Genomic DNA, 18130 nt, shown 5'->3' with positions numbered 1-18130 from the left:
AATTTCTGATCCCTGCTTCAAAAAGCCAAGCCATATGCTCCATGCCAGGCCAGATGCTGATCCCATGTCCGTGGTTTCAATTCCTCTCCAGAGGACCTGGGTGTTGGCTTAGTAGGGGGAGAAAAGCAACCAGGCATTTTTCCTCTTAAAAATCCACAGATACTTCAATGTAGTGTTTGCTGAGTGTTTTTAGAGCTATTATCGCATTTGCTTCTTAACAGTAAAAAGATTTGAAAGAATTATCATATTTAACACGGAGAAAACTAAGGCTCAGGAAACTCAGTGATCTGTCCATTATCATGCAGCTGAGAAGTGGTGGAGCTGAAACTAGTATTCAGCGCCCCTTGTGGCGGCACCAAAATTTCCTATTTCCCATCCTGCACTACTTTTCCATCCCATAAGCACCTACTTCCTTGTGAACACTCACCCTGTACCCTTTATCTCAGCTGATTGTCAGCTAGTCTCCTGAAGGTGACAATGGCTGATAATAGCTTATGGTGTGATACTTTCCAGGGAGAGTTAAATTTTCCCCAGGAAAAAAAAAAACACTAAGAGCTTACTTGGGGGAGTTTTGGGTTGGTGACAGGTCTGCTGTGGAGTTGCCTGGATGACCAAAAGTTCTTCTTGGTACCCCGGTGGCCACCACATAAGCATGCATGTTATTTATATTTTTCTAGTTCTGAACCCTAAGGTTGATGGCACAAGAGAAGAGAAAGGAGGAGATGCCGAACGGACACCCTGTGAGCAATTCCATGTTGTACGGGCCTCAGTGGGTCCTGTGGGGGGTGAGACCCCAGAACCCTGGGTTAGGAGGCCTGCAGCTTAAGTTGAATGCGGAAGCACAATATGGCTTTTCACACAGACTTTTCTGTATTCCCTCACCCACTTGGATGAGGCCATAGGAAAAAAAACAACAACCTGTTTCTTTATTAATGATGCTTTCTGCAGAGTTAGATTAAGCACTGATTAAAGGCAGATGCTTCCAAAGTATAAATGTAAGTACCCTCTCAGTCACTTCTCTGGTTACAGGGTTTCCTACACAATTCTTTAGAATCACTTTGGCTCTCTTCCCATTTGCCTTCCTCCACACTCTCCACCCAGCTTCCAAGCCGCTCCTCCCAGAAGGGCTCCAGACAGCTGCCAGGAGCAGGAGCTCGAACTCTGCTGAGAGACTTGCTCTGGGGAGAGCTTCAAGAAGTATCGCTGGGATTGCTGTCTGGAGCCACCTTACCAAGAAGTCAGGTAAGTCCTCTGGGCTGGGTGCAGGCCTGTTCTGTTCTTTCAAGTCTGGGACCTGCCACCTGGAACTTGGTTGTTTTTCTCATCAGGATAGAGTACAGGACTTTTGTGATTATTTCCTGATCGAATTAGAAGCAGAGAGCGGGTATGAGATATATGGCTCAGCTGGTGGAGCCCATCGGGTTGTTTTTCCTGCTGTCAAATGCACTGAGAGGTCATGGGCTCACAGGGACAGGAGATGGCCAACTGGCCTAATAGGTGCTGGCAACCCTGGACTTTGTGTCAGCAATTGGACCTTGCTAGAAAAGGTCATCTCAAATCTTGTCTCCATCTGAGGCGATGGTAAAAATCCTCCAAATATTTTATGAATTCCCCGTGGCCAATTTATTTAATCAGAAATTGACATGCATGATTTCTTTACTGAAGAGCTAGCAAGCTAATCTTGGGATTAACTTTGAATTGAGATCAATTTCATTAAACTCTGATCATGTTCGTTTGCTGTCTGATTTTCTTATGGGATCTATGAAAAGGGAAAGAGAAATTTTTTTGGTAACTATGTTAATAAATATGGATTATGTGTCACCAAAATTAAGAGCTTGTTCATGTTACACCTAAAATGAATGAGGAGGCTTTCTATAGGGCATGTCTACCATTAAGCTGTCTGACTTGGGTGGTGGGTGAGAGTGTCATGGTGGGGCCAGTGGAATTCCTGTAGGACTGACATGTGAATGAGGAGGTGGCAGCGGGCTGAGGTCCTGGGAGGCCATGTCACACATAGTGAGGCTGCCATAGATGCAGACCAGCCCAGTTAGAAGCTTGTGAGGCTTTCTCCTCTTGCCTCCTTTCTCCTATCTCCTTGGGGATATCTTAGTTTTAAGTATGAAGAACTAGGCACGTAGGTGGAATTGCATGGTGGCTAAGAGTACAAGGCCTGCAATGGGATTGTTTCAGCTTGAGATTTTCCAGCACTTATTTATGTGATCATAGGCAAGTTTTCTCAATTTCTGTAAGACCTAATGTCTTCTGCAAAATGGGGATGATGTAATCATGCCCACCTTGTAGATCTGGGGAAATTCTGAAAGATAATCCATTTAAAGCATTTGCCCCTTTGTTTAGCCCATAATTAATAGCTCTTATTAACCTCAGTGTGGACCTCTAGCATTCCAGATTGTGTGGACCACATCTATGCTGAAATGTTCCAGGTGAGCAGTTGCAAACATCTTGCGATTTCCCTTACTGGTTAGGATAAAATATGAGAATCAGGGCGTCAGTTTGCTCTTTGCTAAAAGAGAAAGCTAGAAACATCAGGCAAGGAAGGTATAAGGTTAAAGACTCTGACCTTAAAGAGAAGGCCATAAATAATCCACCTTAATTCTAGATGAACATTTCTTTCAGAAATCCCCAAGAATAATATTTATCTCATAAAATTGTTTTGAGGGTTAAATGAGATAATGTATGTTAGCTAACACACCCCAAATTTCACCTGGAACAGCATAGACACTGAAATGGTAGCTTTCTTTATGAAAATGTTCTTGTTATAGGGTTTAGTGAAAAAGTCACCATTTAAAATTGTTATACAGGACAATGACAGTCATGTGAAATATATGGACAAAAAGACTACTGCAAAGAGATACACCAAAATGTTAAAACTTGCATGTATTAGATGGCTATGGCTTGTGAGTAATAATTTCCTTTTCTTGATTTCTAAATTGTATTTAGTGAATGACTCTATCAGCCAGAGCCCCAGCAGGAAACAGCACGTTCAAATTGGACATTGTGAGGATATTTTATTAAAGGGACTTTTTACAAAGGTGTGGGCAGAGTACCGTAACAGAAGCAGGTGATGGTGCATTTCTCAGGTTGGTGAGAGTGAGGTGCCATTACACCCCACAGCAGAAGAGGCCAGGGAAGGGAAGTATGAGTCCTGTAGATGGGCACCTCACAGCGTTGTGGCCCATGGCCACCATCAGGGGAAAGCTGGGGGAGAAATCCCTACCCTTGCTTTCCTATCATATTCTGGGTCACTTGCTGGATGCCTCTCACCAACCAAACCCAGCCATAAGCCAGAGTGTGAGAGATCCCATGGGAGGCTACATGTGGGTCAGCTTTGCATCACTGAGCAGGGTGGGGAAGGATGGAGAGTGAGCTGGAGGGCACAGTGAGGCTACATGACTTTTATAACTACAGGCGAATTCATAAATAAGAGCCAGGAGCCGGTGTGCAACCCTCAGTGTTTTCACACTACGTTGCCTGTTGTCCAGGTCACCTCCCTCTCTCCTCCCAGCTAAATGACTTCTGATTCCTCGTCACCATGCCCCACTCAGGGCTCCCACAGTCCCAGACAATTGCCTCTGGTGCAGCCGTACACATGGCGTGGTTTCATCCTCCGTCATTTCTTCACCTGGTCCCCACAGATTGGAAGACCCTGGAAGGCTGGTGTTTTACATCCCTTTGCATCCCCAGTGCCCACCACATGAATGAATGAACCACGGGAGGTCAGGTCTAAATACTTCTTTTTTTTTTTTTTTTTTTTTTTTTTTTTTTTTGAGACAGAGTCTCGCTCTGTCGCCCAGGCTGGAATGCAGTGGCGGGATCTCAGCTCACTGCAAGCTCTGCCTCCCGAGTTTACGCCATTCTCCTGCCTCAGCCTCCTGAGTAGTTGGGATTACAGGCGCCCGCCACCTCGCCCGGCTAGTTTTTTGTATTTTTTAGTAGAGACGGGTTTCACTGTGTTAGCCAGGATGGTCTCGATCTCCTGACCTCGTGATCCGTCCGTCTCGGCCTCCCAAAGTGCTGGGATTAGGGTCTAAATACTTCTATAAAGCTTGCAGCTTTGGAAAGTGAGGTCTTAGTCTTCTCTCCTAGGTGAGTGTTTGCTTTCTGTCTATTCGGCGGGAGTAGGCCAGGCCTCAAGAAGAGCGGTTGCAGAGTTCCCTGTGACAGGCAGCCCTGGCCACCCTGCAAGACAGGCCCCTTGGCTCATCAAGGTCTTGCAGGGGCTCCTCACTGCTCTCCCAGGCTCTGTCATTCCCCACATCAAGTGGTAACCTACGTGTAGCCGGCCTCCCAGTTTAAGACTGCATGCAAGTTGAGATTCTGCTTGTTTCCTTCATGGCCCAAGGGGATTGGGAGTCTGTCGTTGTGCTTGATATCTCGTCTCTCTAGTTTGAATCAGAAGACTTTTTGATCCCCTGAAGGGTTTTCACAATCCTTTTGCAACCTATAAAAGTAACACAAGCACATAATTCAAATAGCTTAGAAGGAAAAAATGTTGAGAAGGATATAACGTGAAAAGTAAAATGTCTCCACTTTCACCTCTATGCTCAGTCCCACTTCTAACCATTTTAGTTTTTAATTCTGGTCATTGTCTCTCTTTCTTTATTTAATTTTTTTTTTTTTTTTTTTTTTTTTTTTTTTTTTTTTTTTTTTTTTTTTTTTTTTTTTTTTGAGACGGAGTCTCGCTGTGTCTCCCAGGCTGGAGTGCAGTGGCGTGATCTCGGCTCACTGCAAGCTCCGCCTCCCGGGTTCACGCCATTCTCCCGCCTCAGCCTCCCAAGTAGCTGAGACTACAGGCGCCCGCCACCACGCCCGGCTAGTTTTTTGTATTTTTAGTAGAGACGGGGTTTCACCATGTTAGCCAGGATAGTCTCGATCTCCTGACCTCGTGATCCACCCGCCTCGGCCTCCCAAAGTGCTGGGATTACAGGCTTGAGCCACCGCGCCCAGCCTATTTAATTTTTTTAAAGTTTTATTTTATTTTTTTCTTTAGACTACTATGCCCAGGGACTATTTTATTTTCAACTGACAAAATAATCATCGTATATATTTGTGGAGGGTCTCTCTAACTTTAAATTAGCTTATACTGCTATTTCTTGATTTATCAAGTTTGAGTAGAAGTTTTTGAATTGTCCCTATAGGAGATGGGGAATTTAGCTTATTGTTGGTAATTATTCTGGGCTCCCCATGATTCTTCCAGTTTTTGTTATTTGTATTTAAAATTTGGTTTTGTACTTATCTTTTTTTTTTTTTTTTTTTTTTTTTTGAGACAGAGTTTCACTCTTTTTGCCCAGGCTGGAGTGCAATGGCGCTATCTCGGCTCACCGCAACGTCTGCCTCCTGCGTTCAAGTGATTCTCCTGCCTCAGCCTCCCGAGTAGCTGGGATTACAGGCATGCACCACCATACCTGGCTAACTTTGTATTTTTAGTAGAGACGAGGTTTCTCCATGTTGGTCAGGCTGGTCTTGAACTCCCGACCTCAGGTGATCCACCCGCCTTGGCCTCCCAAAGTGCTGGGATTATAGGCGTGAGCTACCGCACCCGGCCGGTTTTGTACTTATCTGTGTAATTTTAAGGAATAAGCTTATTTTTGTATGGCTTGACCAACCTTTCATAGAGTGCCTTGACTCTCTAAATGTTTAAGGTAAGAAAATTGGTATCCTTAATCTTCCCTTCACTTTTTCTCTCCAACTTCAGCTTGCGGTAAAATTTTATAACATTTATAGCATTTGTATTCTACTCTATAATTGTATTAATTCTGCTTTATCTTTATGATGATTGTGAAAATTAAAAACTAATAGATAACCTGAATTATATAATAATTTTATAGTTACTATTCTCCAAAAGCAAGAACTGTACTATATTTGGACCCGTAATAAAGGTAAAAGGATGGACTCTGGTGTTACTGACTGTCTGCTGCACATTCAATGTCAAGGTCAAATGAATGCTCTCATTTTTCCTATTATACTGAAGGATGGTCCTTACTAAGGTTCCTGTCAAAATGGCAGGATATAAGGGCTCAAATCATTTAGTTGGCTTTATCTGTAAACTATGACTTTTGAAGTATGTCTTATTTTGATGGAATTTCTCATTGCCTTTCTTTTAACATGTGGAAAAATCATTTTCTTAAACATATTCTTTGTTACTTAAAATTTTCTTTATAGTTTAAAGATTTTTCCCAGGATTCTCTGACTTTTCTATGCAGTTGGAGCAATTGCTTGTTCTTCTTCTTCTTCCTCTTCTTCTTCTTTTTTTTTTGAGACAGTCTCCCTCTGTCACCCAGGCTGGAGTGCAATGGCACAATCTTGCCTCATGGAAACCTCCACCTCCAGGGTTCAAGTGATTCTGCTGCCTCAGCCTCCTGAGTAGCTGGGATTACAGGCACACACTACCACACCCGGCTAATTTTTGTATTTTTAGTAAAGATGGGGTTTCACCATGTTGGCCAGGCTGGTCTCGAACTCCTGACCTCTTGATCTGTCCTCCTCGGCCTCCCAAAGTGCTGGGATTACAGGCGTGAGCCACCATGCCTGGCCAAGATCCCCAACTTACAGCTTTTTTTTTTTTTTTAAATTAACTTTAAGTTCTGGGATACATGTGCAGAACGTGCAGGTTTGTTACATAGGTATACATGTGCCATGGTGGTTGAGCAATGACTTCTTAAGCCTATTGATGTGTGGTTGACCGGAAATATTTTATTGCACTCTTGGATTAAGGACACAATGTCTTGGATTCCATGCATCCTGTTTTCTGAATTCTCTTTTCATTGTTTGAAAGCATATACTCAAGTAACTTTTTTTTTGTAAAGAGTCATTCAATATCCGAAAATTTTACCTTCAAATTTGTTAGCAGGACTTGGAAAATAATTGCACCTACCTAATTTAATTCTTTGATCAATTTTCTAGTAACGCAATCTATTTTCTGTACAGAAAACTTTCAGAATTAAGTATTTCTGTACAAATTTCACCGTAAAGATTTGAGTCATTTCAAATATTACCAATTACAGCTCATGATTTTCTATTAATTTATCTATTTTATCTATTTTGTGGATGTATCCTTGATTTTCACAGTCTAATTTTCTTGAGTTTACTTATTAAAGAATACTTGATTCTTCCATTAATTTTTTTTTTTAGTAAATAAGGAAATTTTACTGCATACTACATGTGATTTTGTCAGACTTAATTTGAGTTGATGATTTTTATTCAGTTTTCCTTTTCCTGGGTCAATTTTTGCAGTTTTCAATGTTACTTTCTTTTTTTTGAGACAGAGTCTCATTCTGTGGCCCAAACTCAAGGGCAGTAGCGTGATCTCAGTTCACTGCAACCCCTACCTCCTGGTTCAAGTGATTCTGGTGCCTCAGCCTCCGGAGTAGGTGGGATTACAGGCACACGCCACCACACCCAACTAATTTTTGCATTTTTAGTAGAGATGGGGTTTCACCATGTTGGCCAGGCTGGTCTCGAACTCCTGGTCTCAAGCAATCTGTCTGACTTGACATCTCAGTGTTGGGATTACAGGTGTAAGCCATTGCACCTGGCCTCAATGTTACTTTTTTCTTTTTTTCTTTCCTTTTTTTTTTTTTTTTTTTTTTTTTGAGACACAGTCTGACTGGGTTACCCAGGCTAAAGTGCAGTGGCATGACCTTGGCTCGCTGCAACCTCCGCCTCCTGGATTCAACCGATTCTCTTGCTCAGCCTCCTGAGTGGCTAGGATTACAGGCACACGCCACCGTGCCCAGCCAATTTTGGTATTTTTAGTAGAAACAGGATTTCACCATGTTGGCCAGGCTGGTCTCAAACTCCTGACCTCAGGCGATCCACTCGCCTTGGCCTCCCAAAGTGCTAGGATTACAGGCATAAGCCACCATGCCTGGCTAATGTTACTTTTAAGATGTGGTTCTTCAGGTGTGTGTGTGTGTGTGTGTGTGTGTGTGTGTGTGTGTGTTTTATCATCTATAACAAATTTTAAAGTGTGCACTTTCAGGGGTTGTCAGTTTTATTTTGTGTTATTTATTTTTAGCAAGTTTCTCTTTCTTAAGAACCCAGGCAAAATATCTTCCAGGGTCAAAATGGCAGGGCGATAGTGTCCGGTTGCTTCTTTAATCGCCACATTAGAATGGCAGCACCCGCCACTGGACTCCTTGCTGTAACTGAGCATAGGGTCCAGGTTTTGCCATCCAGGGTCTTTCACAGAGCATCCGTTTTATAGGATTGACTAGCATCCATATGGTGTTCACTGCAAAAGACTTATGCTCTGAATAAAATTTATTTCTTGAGCTCTAGAATCAAATGCAGCAGAGTCTCATTATATGCCCACTTCATTCATACAAATTCAATTATACATGTTCATGAGGAGGGGGGAATTTAAATAGTGTGGGAAATTCAATCATCCAGACCTATCAGTAATGAACTTGACTCTGGATGAGTGTGAGACAGAATGTGATGAATCTACAGTCCTACATTCAGTTTCAGCTGATATATGGCTCTCACAGTATTATCATTGCTTGCCCTAATCATGCTTGATCTAATCATACTTGATTACTATGATAAGTAATTATCATACTTGCCCTTCAAGTATATTAATCATAGTATACTTGACGGGTCGTACATTGCTTTTATCATGGCCCTGAAACACAATCCAACTACTTTGTTTGGGGCTAACCTGAAGAAAGAGTGCCTGGTTCTGGCCCTGGAAGAAAAGCTGGTTGTATTGAACTCATTTAAGTAGTGAGTTGGGATGCCTCTTTAGTATGCTGCCTTCCTGAGGGAGTTTCAAGAGAAATTTTGACTACTTTTCTTTGCTTTCACACTGTTTTCAGAGCCTGGCATGCGTGAACTGTGATTTCCCTATATTTGAGAGCCTTTTAGTTCTCTCCACTTGCAGGTGCCTCAGGCAGCTTCAGCTTCATGTGTTGTAAATCAAATTTATTCCCTCGCAGCACCCTCCTTTTCTTGCACTTTCTGTCTCAGTGTGTGACCATGCTGTCCTCCAAGCTGCCCAAGCCAGGAATCTTGGTAAGGACCATCCCTCAAGTCTCTCTTCCCATTAATCACGTGTCAAGGCTATTTATTAACTCTCAAATCCGTCCATGTCATTGGATCATCCCCTGTGGTTTGATTTGCTGCAACAGTTTCCAAGCTCACTTCTCTGATTTTAGCCTCCCCTTTATCCTCCCATCTCAGGCCTTTTCAATCCCCAACAGTTAGAGGGACTTTTTTTTTTAACTTGTATTTTAAGTTCGGGGTACACATGCAGGTTTGTTACACAGGTAAACTTGTGTCATGGAGGTTTGTGGTAGATTATTTCATCACCCAGATATTAAGCCTAGTATCCATTACTTATTTTTCCTGATCCTTTCCTTCCACCCTCCACCTTCCCATAGGCCTCAGTGTGTGTTGTCCCCCTCTATGTGTCCATGAGTTCCTATCATTTAGCTCCCACTTATAAGTGAGAACATGTGGTATTTGGTTTTCTGTTCCTGAGTTAGTTTGCTAAGGGCCTTCCAGCTCCATCCATATCCCTGCAATTCCCAATAGAGTGGCTTTTCTTTTTCTTTCTTTCTTTTTTTTTTTTTTTTTAAAAACCAAATCTGATAGCGTTTCTCCTCTATAATAATAATAATAGTAATGAAAAGCCAAATCTTCAGTAATTCCCCATTATCCTCAGGGGAAGTCCATGATCTTTATCAAAGATTATAGGCCTGCCCACTCTCTCCCTCTGCTGAGTAAAGCCCTATTAGCCGTTCCACTCCATGAAATCCCCATTCCTGGCAAACAGAACCAGTTGCTGGACATCATGTTCTTTCTCAGCTGAGGGTTCCTGTACACACTATTTGCTCTCCCTGCAGCATCCTAATGCCCCCTTTTCCTCTTGTCCTAAGTCTTACATCTCCTTCAGGTCTCAATTTAGACATTAAAGCTTTGGACAACAATCCCTGATTCCCTGATGAGATGCCTATCCTATGTTGAGATACCTGTCCTATGCATAGACATAACCCCACTACTTCTCCCTGTAGTAGCATTTGTTCTATTTTAATTTCCTGTCTTTGTCTTTTCTACTACTCCAGGACAGTGTAACTGTTGGACTAGGGACTGTGTTTCTTCACCATTAGTGCCTGGCACCATGCCTACATAGACACAGGGCACATAATTGTTGAACGAACAAACTGGTGATATGTTGGGTTTCTTACTATAATTTCCTGGAGTGGGTGTAAGAGTGAGCCCTAGATTAGCATTCAGTAAATAAGAAAGAAAGAGGATGCCTGGCATGGGGAATATAGGCATTCAACCTGAACACTACTGCTTCTTTTCAGTGTTTAGCTTGAACCTTAGGGCTGTAGAGAAAGTCCTCAAAGGAGCGATTATCCTGTGGTAGAGTAACCCTATTAACAAACCCTTTCCACTTTCTTAGGGTCAGAGTCCTAGAAGTGAGAGGGCTGGCACGGGGTCGCAGTTCATGCCTACGTTTATGGCTCTTTTGTTCCCGTTTTATCACATTGTAAGAACTTTACTGACTGGATGTGAGAAAAGACCCATGCACTTACAGCTTTGCTTTTGCAGCCCATACCTATGGCCCAGTCAATCCCCTATTCCTTTTCCTCTTGTTTGGGCCATGGTGGCCACTTGCTGCTACTTGTAGGTCCCATTTCAGCAGTTCAGCCAGCTCAGCCTTATTGTCTTGCTTAATGTCTGGGTTTCAGTTTTAGAGACGGGGCTTCTTCTGCTCACTTGTTCCTGAACTCAACTTTCCATCTCTTGCCAGGTCCTCCAGGAATGATGCCCTGCTTTGGTTTTGTCTATGCCAAAAGTTTCTGCTATACCCACAGTGGTGGTCATCTCTTCTGATCTTCACAGCCAATCAGCTCGCAAGGCCCCTGACCTCAGCTCAGCTCTTGTAGATCCTTATGACATCATCCTTTAAGAGTGGAGTCCTAGGGCAGGCTGTTTTATTCCTGCCTCCTGAGGCCTTTCTGAGGATCTGTGGCTTATCTCTGTCCTGAGGGTGAAGATGGATGACAGATGCTACCCAGTAATCTTTCCAGATGAGCGGAATTTCCGCCCCTTCACTTCTGACTCTCTGGCTGCAATTGAGAAGCGGATTGCCATCCAAAAGGAGAAAGATAAGTCTAAAGACAAGACAGGAGAAGTACCCCATCTTCGGCCTCAGCTTGACCTAAAGGCCTCCAGGAAGTTGCCCAATCTCTATGGCGACATTCCTCGTGAGCTCATAGGAAAGCCCCTGGAAGACCTAGACCCATTCTACAGAAATCATAAGGTACTTCATGAGGAGGTGGGGGTGTTCTAACCATGTAGTTATAACTGGTGTTATGGGTTCTCCAAACACCACTCTTGGAGTTTACAGCAGGCAGGCTGTGCCTCTTCTTTGCTGTCACCCCCTGGCATTGCCTTGATAGTCCTGAAAACCCTTTTCAGTCCTCATTTTTTCTCTGCAATGCATGTATTAGAGGAGACGATGAGGATGAGGGACTGCAGAAGGATAAAAGGAAAACAGAGAAAACACAAAATGAAGTCTGGAAAGAGGACTGGACTAGTAGTCCCAGAAGTTAAGTACAGGCCATTTCAAGTGATTGGCTTTATGACTCTGGGCAAGTCACTTTACAAATCTTCACTTTGAAAATCTGTGTAACAGAAATAATGCCTGATGTTCCTACCTTAAAGCATAGACATGCTGGGAAAGCACTTTATCACTGTAATGCATTACACTGATACAAAGGATTAATATCATGGTCCAGAAATGCTCATTTTAGTGACAAGATTGTACCTTAAAAACTCTTGGATAATAGGCTTTCTAGGCTATTAAATGAGACTGATAGGGTTCAAACCAACACTTGATGCATAGTAGGAGCTCAGTAAATGAAACTTAAGAAAATGATAACCAAGTGGGCACATGCAGATTGTGTGTAAACTCAATGCAAATATGTGAAAGCCTTGCTATTTTATCTGCCTGGATGCAGTTCTTGCAGGGAAAGTCTAGTAAAGGTTTCTTGAAGGGGCTCCTGAGTGAGGAAATGTAAACTTTTAGCTCCCACATGACTGTTTTAGAGCCTGAGGCTGTGAGCACACTTGTCCCTTTCAGGAAAGTCTCAGAAGATTTTGCCATCATCACTTCGCAGTGTGATCCAGCAGAGGTTGGAAACACCACCTTGCCATACTGAGGTTAGAGGCCTAGGAGGCTGGGAGCTTTGGGGAAGCCCAAGAAAATATGGGATGCTGAGAGCATCTTTGGCTGGCATCCATAAGAAACTGATCTTTCAAAGAAAGATTGCCTGATTTGCATGTCCTTCAATTGGGACAGACTTAGGGTCATCAGGCCAAATGAGGACCACATGTACAGAGGAAAGCAGAGTATAAGTAGGCAGGACAAGCAAGGGGAAAGAAGTGAAGGAGCAAAAACACTCCAATATTTCTCCTTTTTCTGATGCCCCAAGATTCCAGGGTCTTCTTGGAGGTGTAGCTGTTGGAGGTGAGTTAACTGTAGAGGTCTCCTTCTGCCTCAATGCTGGAGAAGAGACCCATGAGTCAGGCAGCAGTTTGGTGTGCAGCTGACAGTCCTGGGAGAACAGGACTATTCCAGCCTGAGTGTTAATTCTAGGACCACCACTTCTCGGCCTGGGTCCTCCCTTCAAATCAGAAGACATGATATCTGTTTAGAGCTCTGCACACCCATGATCTCACATGACCAGTGCCCTCAGCAGTCATGTGAGGTATGTGTGATCATGATTAGCACTCTGCCTCACAGATGAGGAAACCAGAGCCCAGCTGGGAAAGCGGCTTAAGCCAGGTCAAGCAGCCAGTGAGTGGTGGAGCTAGGATGCAAACCCAAGGGTGCTTTTTATCGTCACAGGCTACTTCTCTTTAGAAGCCCCATTTTGAAGAGCAACAGGGGAAAGAAGTAGAGAAGTGTCAGCAAGCAGGCAGGAGGAGCTAGTGCCTATCATTTTAATCATTAAAACCCTGGCACATAGAGTTAAATACACCATTAGTTAAAATATTTAAAGCAGTAAGAAGAGGCATCAATAAAACGTCAAAATCAAAGGGCACAGGAGAGCCATATTGTACCACTTATTAATGTGGGGTAACTTACCTCAAAGAGAGGTTTGTTTCTGCCCTAAAATTGTCTGTCTGTTCAAAGGAAAGGCACAGAATTTCCAAAGCAGGTTTTGGGGTCCTGGCTCATATTTAAAAAAAAAAAAACCCTGTGGCTCATTTCATTATTATGGGGGCAAAGAAAAATATCCTAGCACAGTTTTCTCTGCAGCCAGATGACCATCAGACCAGTCAATCCCAGCAACTCATTAAAGGAAGGTTGATGGTTGGCAGTGGCTAACGTTCTGGCACCTGAGCCAAGGTAGCACTCACAGTGCTGACATTGGGCCTGGGTGCCGAGGTCTGTTTTTCTTGCCTGAGAACATGCTGTATTACATGGCCAAGTAGTACTTTTTTGCAAATCTGAAAGGAGTCACGAGTTGGAGAGAAATGAATGACTTACTTTCTGAAGGCTTTTGTAACTGACAGCCATGGGGACAGATATGGGGACAGCTAGATAACAGTTAAATGGAAAGAGGGAGGTCTGGAGGTGGATGTTAGAAGCCTGTTAGTGACAGGTTGTTGTCCAGGGGCTGCTTCATTCCCAGTGCCCAGGGAGTCATGCTAGGAGAAAATGGGCAGAGGTTCAGTGTTCTTCAGTGGGACTCCATTGGACACCTTGGGGGGGCATAGTGTACCACTGGCAACTCTGTCCTGTTTGGCATCCCTGAGTCTTCCCAATAAAGGCCAGTAGAGCCCACAGTCATTACAGCAGACAACCAAAAATACCCACACACATTTCCAAATGCCTTCTGTAGGGGCAATGCCCACCTCTCCTGCTGGTTAAGGACCATGGGCAGATTTGCCCCTATGTCCATAGAGGTAAAGAAAGAGCAAATCCAGGAAACTTGGTGACTTTTTTCTTGAAGATCATCAAGGTTAGAATTGACTGCTTATTTCACACAGTGCTTCTCAGACCTGAGGTAGCAAACATGCACCCTTTAGGTCACTTACTATTCTAAGATTCTTTACAAAGTTTTCATTAATAATCAAAATAATTTAAAATAATCTGCTGAATCTAAATGTCCAAGCTCAATTTCTGTCTCTTCAAGTTCTCTCCTAGTCCCTTTCCCCATTGATACATACCATGGAGTACAATATTAAGGATTTTGTTTTCCCCAGTTATTACTCTATACTCCTAATTTTGGTATTTTCAAGTGCCACGTTTTCCATCTCTGATTCCTCTGGAGTATCCCATTGGATAAATATTCCACAACCCAACAGTTACATTATAATTTTCTCTGAATGAATTCATGATAAATATTGCTTTGTCACTGCATTTAATTCCTGTTGTGTATGTGTGTGTTTTCTTGTTTTGTTTTGTTTTGCAGACATTTATGGTGTTAAACAAAAAGAGGACAATCTACCGCTTCAGTGCCAAGCGTGCCTTGTTCATTTTTGGGCCTTTCAATTCAATCAGAAGTTTAGCCATTAGAGTCTCAGTCCATTCATATCCTTTCATTGCACCTTTTACTAAGTCCAGATTATTTGAAAAGCACACGTGCCCCACGATGTTCATGTTATTGAATGGAAGCAAATAACTAATTCTTTCTACAAATACTGGCTGAATGCCTACTGCTCAGGCAGGGACTGTGCTGGATGTGAGCAAGACGTCATCTCCTTCTCTGGGGTGCTATGACCTCAGAAGGGCATGGACTAAAAGGCAGGCAATTTCTTTAGTGAGATTGGTAGTGTGAAAGTTCAGTGTTCTTCAGTGGGACTCCATTGGACACCTTGGGAGGGGTGTAGCAGGGAGGGGCACTGCTCTGCTTTAGAGGCATCAAGGATGGCTTCTTAGAGGAAGGCACATCTAAGCTGACATGTAAAGAGTTCTAAGCTGGCAACCTGTGCACCATATTGAGTTGATAATGTGTTGTGTTGGACCTACACAGTACTTAAAACTTTAAAAAACACTTTGTAATGTGAATACTCCAGATTTCCAGCTTTTCTTGAAAGATGGAAACTGGCAAGGGTAGGTTCACATTTCTGTTAATACCTGGCAAAAATCGGTAGAGTAAGAAATTGCTGCCTCTTTGGAGGGGGCATGTAAGCTCTGTCTCATCACCTCTGCACCCCTCTTGTGGCTGAACACCAGCCCATTTTACCCATTTATATGCCTTTTCAGGCTCTTAAAACTTAGGGTTTGCAATGTCAGTCTTAAAGCGTAAAGGCAGGTAGGAATTATGAAGCATTTCTGATGTATGCAAGGGTTGGGGGAGACACTAGGAAGTTTTAGACAGGGGAATGAGAAAAAGATATGGGTTGATAGATTTAGTAAAATGTTGAGGAGAATGGCAATGAATAACTATTTGGGTTTGGTTCCCTAGAAGCAGAGCCTGATGTGGGCATTCTTATTTAAGTGATTTAACAGAGGAGTGCTTTCTGGAGAAGGAGAAAGGGAAGCAGAACGGGGGGAAACAAAGAGCCAAGCAAGGATATGGTCTCAGCTGAGTCAGCTTCATCCTGATCCCACGAGGAACTCTGGAGCATGAATTGCACCACAGAATTGTCCCACTTTGAAGCAAGGGCCTGTGTCAGTCAGACATGTGGAAGGGGGTGCGTAGCTCTCCAAGTGAGAAGGCTGCCATTCAGCAGGGGACAATTCTCCACAGGAGGGGACAGTTGTGAGTTGTTCTCAGTCAATACTCACAGTCAGAAGATAGATGCACCTGCAGAAAAGGGGACCAGCAGGGGTACTCCCAGTCTTACCCAATACCTAATGGCTCATGCCATCCTACAACATATCTGCCTTAATGGATGCTGGCCACATTGTTCAGCATGTTCATAATCGGCACTGTTATCATCAACTGCGTGTTCATGACTAGAAGGCCTGCTAAAAACAGCAACAGCAACAATACTGACATCGCAGAGTAAGTATTTTTCCTTCACTCACCTATCCTAAGTTTTTAAACAACTATACCTAAGACAGTTAATGATTACACTGGAGGGAAAGAAAAAGTCGCTGATAATTCTAACACACATGTTGGCAGAATCAGTTTTATTTTTGTCCTTTGTTTTTTTACAATTTGTAATAAACAGCACACATATGTTCACATTTTAAGTGGTTTTCTTTGTGTTTACATAAGTTTTATAGGTGTCCATTTTGATGGTTATATAATATTTCATAGGTGAATAAACCATAATGTACTCAACCACTCTAGCATTTTAGTAGATTATAACATTGTCATAAAAATTTTTGAAGGGGAACATCACACACCGGGGCCTATCATGGGGAGGGCGGAGGGGGGAGGGATTGCATTGGGAGTTATACCTGATGTAAATGACGAGTTGATGGGTGCTGACGAGTTGATGGGTGCAGCACAGCAACATGGCACAAGTATACATATGTAACAAACCTGCACGTTATGCACATGTACCCTAGAACTTAAAGTATAATAATAAAAAATAATTAAAAAAAAAAAAAAAAAGAATAGCAGGTCCTAAAGATGAATTGTAGCTCAGCACTCTTATCAGGATCAATAAATAGAGACTTTCAAGATAATTCAATACAGTGAGTTGCTGTTGAAATAAAAAAAAAATTTTTTTTTTGCATAAAGCTACATTTATGTATTTATTTATTCTTTGTTTTTGTTTGTAAAAAATTTTTATGCCAATTCACTCTGCCAAAAATAAAGCTATTCTTTTTTAATTTTAATTTTTTTTTTAATTTTTTGAGACAGGGTTTCGCTGTTGTTGCCCAGGCTGGAGTGCAATGGTGCTATCTCAGCTCACTGCAACATCTGCCTCCCAGGTTCAAGCGATTCTCCGACCTCACCCTCCCAAGTAGCTGGGATTACAGGCGCCTGCCTCCACACCCAGCTAATTCTTTTGTATTTTTAGTAGAGACAGGATTTCACCATATTGGCCAGGCTGGCCTCAAACTCCTACCTCAGGTGATCTGCTCACCTCAACCTTGCAAAGTGTTGGGATTACAGATGTGAGCCACTGCACCCAGCCCTATTCTTAAATTATTATTTTCTTGAGATATTCTCTTAGAAATGGATTTTCTAGATAAAAAGGTACATTTTAATGCTTTAAATAATATATATAGACAAAATATTTTCCAAAAAGTTTGTATCAATTTTCTCTGCCATCAGCAGTGTATTTTAATAACCAATTATATATCACATTCTTGCTAGCATTAAATTTTTTCCTCTCTAATTTATGGAGTTAAAATATTTGCATTTCTTTAATTTCCAGATGAGTTAGACTTAAGAAAATTTTAATTGACACATAATAATTGTACACATTTATAGGGTACATGTGATATTTTGATACATGCATACACTGTGTAATGATCGCTCACAGGGTAATTGGGATATCAATCCCAATTGGACATTAATTATTTCCTTGTATTGGAAACATTTCAAATCTTCTGTTCTAGCTATTTTGATATATGCAATAAATTATTGTTAACTAAATAGTCACCCTACTGTCCTATTGAGTACTAGAATTTATTCCTTTTATCTGTTTTTTGTACTCATTAATCAACTTCTTTTCATTACCCACCTCTTGCCCAATCTTTCCCCATCTCTGGTAACCACCATTCCACTCTCTACCTCCATGTGATCCACTTTTTCAGTTCCCATATGTGAATGACAATATGAAATATTTGATTTAGACTCTTTTGATGTTTTCGTTTCTGAATTGTGTTTCCATCTTTGTTTCTGTATCATTTTTATTTTCTAATCAGTTTGAATGAGTTCTCTGTATAACTGAAATGTTAATTTTTTTATCATTTGTATTGGCTTTTCAGACATGTAAATTAGTTTTTTAACTTAGAAGTTCTATATTTGTATAAATATTTTCTTATCAAAATTCCAGTTTTTCTAGTTTAACATATTTGCTGCTTTAATCTTTCAGGAACATATTGAATGCAAATTGAATAAATGAGACCATTTTTTCTAACTCCTATTTAATTATGCAATATAAACCACTGCAATCAATATATAGAACATTTCAATTACCCCCCAAAATGTCTCATGCCTCTTTGCAGTTTATCCCCAAC

At 42.0% G+C, this 18130-nt stretch overlaps 1 protein-coding gene across 1 annotated transcript in view; it reads left to right on the top strand.

Moving 5' to 3' along the window:
- The first annotated feature begins 10984 nt into the window (after positions 1-10984).
- The window catches only part of SCN11A (sodium voltage-gated channel alpha subunit 11), a 107504-nt gene continuing 100358 nt past the window's right edge, over positions 10985-18130 (top strand). Inside the window, 3 exon segments of the mRNA XM_050778352.1 lie at positions 10985-11290; positions 14454-14572; positions 15891-15992. Of these exon segments, the coding sequence (XP_050634309.1) occupies positions 11024-11290; positions 14454-14572; positions 15891-15992 (488 nt within the window). The 5' untranslated portion in view covers positions 10985-11023.

Source organism: Macaca thibetana, chromosome 2 (assembly GCF_024542745.1).
Source record: "Macaca thibetana thibetana isolate TM-01 chromosome 2, ASM2454274v1, whole genome shotgun sequence".
Classification (NCBI taxonomy): Eukaryota; Metazoa; Chordata; class Mammalia; order Primates; family Cercopithecidae; genus Macaca; species Macaca thibetana.
This window is presented reverse-complemented; position numbering and strand designations above follow the sequence as displayed.